General features: G+C 47.3%; 1 protein-coding gene across 1 annotated transcript; it reads left to right on the forward strand.

Annotated features, from left to right (window-relative positions):
• The first annotated feature begins 7,309 nt into the window (after window positions 1-7,309).
• On the forward strand, window positions 7,310-7,777 carry LOC136535047 (uncharacterized). The gene has a single exon (XM_066527389.1). It carries the CDS (start codon window positions 7,310-7,312, stop codon window positions 7,775-7,777), a length of 468 nt encoding a protein of 155 aa, XP_066383486.1.
• The last annotated feature ends 1,099 nt before the right edge of the window (window positions 7,778-8,876 follow it).

Below are 8,876 nucleotides of genomic sequence, written 5' to 3' on the forward strand. Positions count from 1 at the left end.
GCCTTACATACCCCTCGGAGGACTACCGACGATAATCTATCGACAGTTGGCGCGCCAGGTAGGGGTGTGCGTGCTGTTTCCTTGTCGAACAAGATGGCTTTTTCCACAGGCTCTTCGTCCCTCCCGCAGCCCGGCCAGATCTTCACGGTCGGATCCATCACGTGGGTCATCAACGTCGATGGAGTCGGAGAGCTCCTCGAGCCGATGCAGATCCTTTCTGTGCCGACCACCCTCACACCTGTGACTGTAGATCCAATCTTGGAACCACTTCTGGGGTCGTCTTCATCAGCTACTCGCTGCTCGCTTCCTCGATACTAGAGGAGGCATGTCAACAATGACGATCTGATCGAGTCCATCGATCGGGTCAGCTTGAAACTCATCGATTGCCTCTCCATTGCTGAGTCAGCTCTGGACACCCTCATTCAGCACTGACCACCTTCTGATCCCGATCTATCGGTGCTCAGTGCTCGGCAAGCTTCGGGGCTCGCCGCCCTGCCCTTCAGGCTCGCCAACGCCGTCGCTACATATCAGGATGCCCTAAGGGGCAAATTCGCCGACTAGATCGCCAACCAGCTCCCACCGACCGTTAACATGCTGCACGCCAGCCGAGGTCCTAGAACAGCCCTCCAAACCATCCTGGAGGAAAATCCAGACTCCGAGTCCCAAGGCTCCACGAAGACCCTCGCTGATGAGGACATGGCACCTTTCAGATACGAACAATGATTATAAGGTGCGCTCGTTCCTACATTTGCATAGTAGCTTTGGTTATAATTTACTTGGTTCCACATGTACATGTCACTATTTGATTGTAGGTTTAAATGTATTTCATAATGGAAGTTCATCAAAGTTGAACTTTTGGTTCGTCGGTAGCCCGACAGTGCCTCATTGGGAAGGCCATAACTCATCCATCCGGAGTGCGATCGAGGTCAATGAGCACTTGATGGAAAGCTTGTTTGATAAGCTTTCAAATAGATCTAGTCCCATCTCAATATCACATCGGCAAGGCCTCCAAATCACCAATATATTCTGTCGCTATTTCTGGCGGGAGCTACACTGTCGTCATGGGCTTGTTAGACATCCTTGGGACCCAGGCCCAAGTTGGAGCACGCCCCATGAAGATGGAGAACACCTAAGAGATAGCCTTAGATGTCCTCCTCCTTGGCCACCACCTTAGGAGGCCAGCAAGGACGTCCAAGCCAAGCCAGAGGCCCAGTCCAATCCGAGTTCGAGTCTGCCTCGGCCGTCAGGACCAGTCTACAATAAAACGGATGCCCAGGACGCATCCGAACTCCGTTTTCGATGATCCACATATGGATGGAAAGATAATTTGATAAGGAAGCGAATCCAAGTGGTTTCACATCAAAACCTCTTCGGAATCAATAGGAATAGTGAAAACAATTCAGCATCCAGAATCTGCCAGGGTGCTGCGACACCTACTTTTGGTCCGTTGGACCGTGTATCGTGTTTGGGCCCATTAGGGGGCACGTCCAGGGTAGGCGATGACCCTAAGACCTTTATAATCATACGCCACCGCCGTCATTAGGTTTTGGGTTTTGCTTATATTACTCTGTCAAGAAACAGTTTTGCTGTTCTTCGGTTTGTGAGACCCCAACTCGTGAGATTAATCTTTCATCTGCAATTTGGTTGCGTTCTTTCTTGTTCGTGCTTGTGTTCTTCGTTGCATAGGTAGGGATTAGCCTTCTTGGTGAGGTCAACCTGGTCCGTGTCTTGGTTGATAACTAGAGGAGTTGTGGTGCTAAGATTGCAGGATTCGATCTTTCGATCTAAAGCCGGATCGGTGTGTCATTCTCCGCCACAACGATAGTTACCATCACCTGACGGAAGATCGGGATACCCGTCTGCATTAAGTGGTAATCAGAGCTAAGGTATACCGTTAGGTTCACTTTTATTCCCTAGTTTGAGAGTTTCGCATTCGTTCTATAGTCCAGTGCCATACTTTTATTTCCTATCCTAGAACCTTCCGCATAGCCTTTACATATTTCAGTTTCAGATTCCGTTGTTGAGTTTGTGTCCTAGGTCAAAGTCTTGTTGCTAGTTTAGATTGTGTTCTTTTCTAGTTTGTGTTGATCCCTCCACCCGCTGCTATTCCGTATCACCATCGGTTTGCATCTTGTGTCCACTAAAACCCTTATTCGAGCAGCTTCCTTAAAACAGTCATACTTTTGCATCCGAACTCGAAACGGGGAAAATTTTATATCTACGGAGAATGCTAGAAAATTTTAGATCTATTTCATCCCAGCTTAGCTGGGTTCGCAAAAATTAGATTTGTGAAATTCGATTAGGAAAATTGAATTTCTGGGCCCACAAGTTTTGGTATGCTTTTTAGAGCACAGTCCTAATTTTCTATAGGCCACATCTTTTATTCAATTGAGCTCAAATTTTTTGTGGTTTATTTTTGTGTGCTCCTTGCTAAGAAAAAATATCAAAAGAGCAAAAGCAAGAAAAAAAGATTGGACAAAAAATAAAAGAAAAAATAGTAAAAGAGAATAGAAGATATCGAAAAGGAGCACATAAGGAACACTCAATAGCTCTATTGTTTGTGGTACCTTTTGCCTTGTTTATATCCGTTGCTACCTTTGATACTTGTTTCCTTTCATCCTTATTTCCTCTCTTGTTTATCACAACTAGTGATAGGAACACGTATAGGCCAACAACTAGGACAAGTGCTCTGGATATTTATTCAATATTACTGTCTGTCACTGACTTGTGTGCCACATATATATATTTGTTTTTTTTCGTGCCTCCCAAGCTCCACATATATACTTTAGATCAGTATAGAAAAAAGGTCCTTGCAATCTCAGTACCACTGCCTCATAGGTATCACGAACCAGCCGCCGGTTGTACCGCCACTGCTTGCGTTGGTAAGAACTTTGTAAGAGCTTGGTAAGACGCTTCCACTTACTGTGAAAAGTGACACCACTGCAACCACATAGTCATTTGGTAGGGATAACTTTCACCGTTTGTTCCTTGTTTTTGTGTTTACAATGACAGGTTGTTCGTATCCACCGACTTATGATGGTATAGGTGCTGATGAGTACATGGAGTGGGAAATTACCATCGACAACATATTTGCTACTCGCTTTATGTGTCCAAGGAGGAAGGTGAAAAATACAGCTAGTATTTTGCGACATTCTGCTTTATCTTGGTGGGAGTCTTTAGATCCTTTTGATAAACCTCAAATTTGGAATGATATGAAACTTCTTATGCGAGAAACCTTTGTTAATCCACCTCCTGTTTTGATTTCATATGATGAGGTGCACCATTTGGAGGAAGAATCTATTGTTATTCCTCTTGCTATGACTAACCTTCTGCAGGATAATATCCATAAGCGAGAGGATGACATGGAAGAAAATGAGGAGCTCACAACCTCATATGCAAATTCAGAACCATCACTTCACAATGCACCTATTACTCCTGCTGAGAACACAGGTAATGCCCATGGTGCTACACTCACGGAAGGTGAAAATTGTCTTAATGTACTAAATTTTTCCACAAACCATGCTATCAAGAGCAATTGTTAGTGGAACCCTCTGTTGATTTATCTTTGTCCTGTGATAATTTGCTTGATGTTCCTTGTGATAAAGATGAATTAGTTGATGATGCTTCAGTTTTCCATGTTTTGGAACTAATTACTTATGCTGAACATAAACGTTTGCTTTCCATTGCTACTAAAAAAAGAAAAGAAATTATTGTATTCTTCAAATACTTTGGGTTATATTGAGTTTGATACTTTATATGCTCTTAGTAGTTTAGAAGAGAAACTTAAATGTGTTGAATTGCCATGGTTGTCTACTTGTACATATCATTTTATTGGAAAATATAATTGTAAAGGAGAGTACATGGTGCATCGTGTCTATATTTGTTCAACTCTGAAATCTCCTAATATTGCGCAAAAGTATGATCAACCAAAGGATTCCAATTACTATAATCTTGTCATGTCGAGTTTTCCTAGTTTTGTTATAAAGAAACATGTTAAATTTCAAGAAGGGGAGCAATGTTGGCTACTACCAACAACGTTTTCTTCAGCTAATCCCAAACCGAGGACGATTTGTTGTCAAGAAGGGGAGGATGATGAGGACATGGCACCTTCGGATATGAACAATGATTATAAGGTGCGCTCGTTCCTACATTTACATAGTGGCTTTGGTTATAATTCACTTGGTTCCACATGTACATGTCACTATTTGATTGTAGGTTTAAATGTGTTTCATAATGGAAGTTCATCAAAGTTGAACTTTTGGTTCGTCGGCAGCCCGATAGTGCCTCATTTGGAAGGCCATAACTCATCCATCCGGAGTGCGATCGAGGTCAATGAGCACTTGATGGAAAGCTTGTTTGATAAGCTTTCAAATAGATCTAGTCCCATCTCAATATCACATCGGCAAGGCCTCCAAATCACCAATATATTCTGTCGCTATTTCTGGCGGGAGCTACACTGTCGTCATGGGCTTGTTAGACATCCTTGGGACCCAGGCCCAAGTTGGAGCACGCCCCACAAAGATGGAGAACACCTAAGAGATGACCTTGGACGTCCTCCTCCTTGGCCACCACCTTAGGAGGCCAGCAAGGACGTCCAAGCCAAGCTAGAGGCCCAGTCCAATCCGAGTTCGAGTCTGCCTTGGCCGTCAGGACCAGTCTGCAATAAAACGGACGCCTAGGACGTATCTGAACTCCGTTTTCGATGATCCACATATGGATGGAAAGATAATTTGATAAGGAAGCCAATCCAAGTAGTTTCATGTCAAAACCTCTTCGGAATCAACAGGAATAGTTAAAACAAATCAGCATCTAGAATCTACCAGGGTGCTACGACACCTACTTTTGGTCCATTGGACCATGTATCTTGTTTGGGCCCATTAGGGGGCGCATCCAGGGTAGGCGACGACCCTAAGACCTTTATAATCATACGCCGCTGCCATCATTAGGTTTTGGGTTTTGCTTAGATTATTCTGTCAAGAAACAGTTTCGCCGTTCTTCGGTTTGTGAGACCCCAACTCGTGAGATTAATCTTTCATCTGCAATTTGGTTACGTTCTTTCTTGTTCTTGCTTGTGTTCTTCGTTGCACAGGCAGGGATTAGTCTTCTTGGTGAGGTCAACCTGGTCCGTGTCTTGGTTGATAACTAGAGGAGCTATGGTGCTAAGATTGCAGGGTTTGATCTTTCGATCTAAAGCCAGATCGGTGTGTCATTCTCTGCCACAACGATAGTTACCATCACCTGACGGAAGATCGGGATACCCGTCTCCATTACTCACTGAGATCTCCACCGAGCAACCCCCTCTCCTACCTTTCTGGGGTGGCGCAATCTTCAACGTCAGCATCGACAGCCCCCTCAGAAAGGCAAAATAGATGAGGAACGCGTCGCTCGTGAAAATAGGAACATCAACCGCATGCAACGCCGTGGTAATGAGCGCGCCCTTGCGATGGCCGAGGCCGCTCATGATAACCAGTTCGACTTGCAAGGAAGGCCCCTCCATCACAACCTCGATGAAGAATTCCTCCACATTGACGGCCACGACGTCTTCAAGACTCTGAGCGCCAATCTGGCGGTGGCCACCAACGAGCTTGCATGCCTCCCGCAGACGCCCGAGCTCGCCAAGGTCGCCGCTATGCTTAAAGAGGCACACTGTCAAGTTAATGAGATCCGAGAGGATCAGAGACCTTCGTGCTCCACAAGCGCGATTTGCCGATCAGCCGTTCCTAGATCCAATCGCCGCTCTAGTCAAACCGGTTCGCCGACCAGTCATTACCTCCCCAGGGGGGAGCTAGAGGCCACCATGCCGAGCATCATCGCTAGCATGACCAAGAGGTCGAATAGGATGCTCGAGTGCACCTCAGTAACCTTCGGGATGCACGACGGTGTATCAATCAACGTCGCTTCAGGCGCCATGAAGATGAAGTACGACACCGCTAGGAGTACGAGCGAGAGTACGGTAATCCAAACTCGGCTCTGGAGCCGATCATCGCCGGCAATACTGATGATATCGGCGCCGACAACCCGGAAGGGCCCCTAGCATTCACCAGGGTGCTCCAAACTCTCTAGTGGCCTTGTGGTTTCAAAATCACTAGGGTCGAGCCCTATGAAGGAAGGATGAACCCAACTCAGTGGCTGTAGGCTTACGCCACCGCCGTCCACGCCGCCGGAGGAGACACCAACATCATGGCAAATTATCTCCCCATCATGCTCACGCCAACCACCATGAGCTGGTTCACAAGCCTTGCCCCGGGCTCCATCAGATCTTGGGAAGAGCTAAAGAAAGTCTTCACTGACAACTACATGGCTACAAGCAGGCGGCCGAGCACCAAGCACGATCTCAACCACATCACCCAAAAGTCATCTGAACTCCTCCGTAGCTACATCAGACTCTTCTTCGAGATGAGGAATTCTATTCCTAACATCATGGAAGCCAAGGTCATCATCGCCTTCGTCTGAGGACTTCATCACCGCAAACTCCGTTCTAAGTTCAATAGAAAGCCACCTACCGGCATCGGCGAGATGATCACGACCGCCAACCAGTACACCGATGCCGAGGAAGCGAAGGTGTGTTTTAATGAAGACACGGGCACTAATCACCTGCCTCGCCACCACAATGATCGCACCAATGACCGACAGCACAACGACCGCCGCTACGACGATGGCAGTTTCCACCGAGACAGCGGACGTGATTGGCCAGATGGATTCAAACCTAGACAGAATCACCGCCGCCGACTAGACCACATTGTTGCCAATGTCAATGAGCCGTGCGCCAAGCGTAACTACGATGAGAAGTACAAGAAGATCCTCGATGGTCCATGCCCCCTGCACAAGAACGCCAAACACAAGATGAAAGACTGCCTTGGTTTGGCTAAGGAGTTCTAGGACAAAAAGTACGATGATGACAATGGTGGGAACGAAGGACGCTAACCACCTGGGGGTAATAACAATGCCATCTAGGACCATGACAAGGTGGTCACCACCATCTTCGGGGGCCTCGCCTCCAATGAGAGTAGAAGGGAACAGAAGCTCGCTGCCCGACAAGTGCTCGCCATCGCTTCAAAGGAAACTACCGCCAACCCAAGCTATCGCCCATGGTCCGAAGTCCCCATCACTTTTAGCAGGGTCAACCAGTGGGTGGACATACCCTACATAGGGCGTTTTCCCCTCGTCCTCGACGCGACTGTCCAGAAGATGCTCTTCAGAAAAGTCCTTTGTTGACGGTGGGAGCGCTTTGAATCTACTCTTCACCGGGGCCCTAAGGGAGCTCGGCCTCAGGACAACAGATCTCACGACCTCAGACTCCTTCTAGGGCATGGTACCTGGTAGGGCATCTAGACCTCTTGGGGAGATTACCCTACCAGTTCAGTTCAACACGGCAACCAGCTACCGAGTTGAGCATATCAACTTCTACGTCGTCGACTTCAACATCGCCTACCATCCCATACTAGGGCGTTTGGCTCTAGCCAAGTTCATGGCCGCTCTACACTACGCATATCTGGTGTTGAAGATGCCTTTGCCCGTAGGAGTCCTATCTCTGTGGGCCAACCACTCCGTCGCCTACGCTTGTGAGACAGAGAGTCTCACCCTCGCCGAAGCCACCGACCTCTCCATCCAGATGGCTAGCATGGTCGGTGAAGCCAAGATGGAGTCTGCTGACGACATGGAGATCCCAGAGCCTCCTCGTGCCTCCACCAAGTCCAAGGAAGTCAAGGAGGTTGGCCTCGGCCTCGATGACCCTTCCAAGACGCTGAAGATCGGGGCTCACCTTGACCCCAAATAGGAAAGCGCGCTCGTCTCCTTCCTATGTGCCAACGCCGATGTGTTTGCTTGGAAACCTGTAGACATGCTGGGGGTACCATGGGAGAAGATCGAGCACTCCTTGAATATCTCGCCGACTGCTAAACTGATCAAGCAAAAACTTCACCGATTCACGCCGGACAAGAAGGAGGCCATTAGGGTAGAAATAAAATGGCTCTTAGCTGCCAGATTTATAAAAGAAGTGTATCATCCAGATTGGTTAGCTAATCCTATTCTTGTTAGGAAAAAGAACAAAGAATGGAGAATGTGTGTTGATTATACTGATCTTAACAAACACTGCCCTAAAGACCCCTTTGGCCTACCTCGGATAGACGAGGTTGTAGACTCCACCGCTGGCTACGAGTTGCTCTCCTTTCTTGACTATTACTTCGGCTATCATTAGATCTCCCTCAAGAAAGAAGACCAGGTCAAGACATCATTCATCACGCCTTTCAGTGCATACTGCTACACCACTATGTCCTTCGGACTAAAGAACGCTGGAGTGACCTACCAAAGGGCTATCCAGACGTGCCTCGACCAACAGATCAGCCGCAACATCGAAGCCTACATCAATGACGTGGTCGTCAAGACTAAAACCGTCGATAATCTTATCGCCGACCATGAAGAAACTTTCTCCAACCTAAACAAATACCGATAGAAGCTGAACCCTTCAAAGTGCATCTTTGGAGTTCCATCTGGTATCGTGTTGGGCTACATCATCAGCGCTCGAGGCATCGAACCAAACCCTGATAAGGTCTCCGCCATCACCAACATGAAACGGCTGACATGCGTCAAGGATATATAGAAGCTTACAGGCTGCATGGCTGCGTTAAGCCGTTTTATCTCACGCCTCGGTGAAAAAGGGCTACCTTTCTTCAAGCTCCTCAAGGCCTCCGATCTTGGTCAGAGGAGGTAGACACAGCTTTTGAGTAGCTCAAGTTGTTTTTAACAAAACCTCCAATCATGACAGCGCCACGACTAGATGAAACTCTGCTAATCTACATCGCTGCCACTTCTCGCGTCGTTAGTACAGCTATTGTCATTGAACGTGAGGAAACTGGACACGCCTAAAAGGTGCAATG

Source organism: Miscanthus floridulus, unplaced genomic scaffold, assembly GCF_019320115.1.
Source record: "Miscanthus floridulus cultivar M001 unplaced genomic scaffold, ASM1932011v1 os_2488_1_2, whole genome shotgun sequence".
In the NCBI taxonomy this organism is placed as follows: Eukaryota; Viridiplantae; Streptophyta; class Magnoliopsida; order Poales; family Poaceae; genus Miscanthus; species Miscanthus floridulus.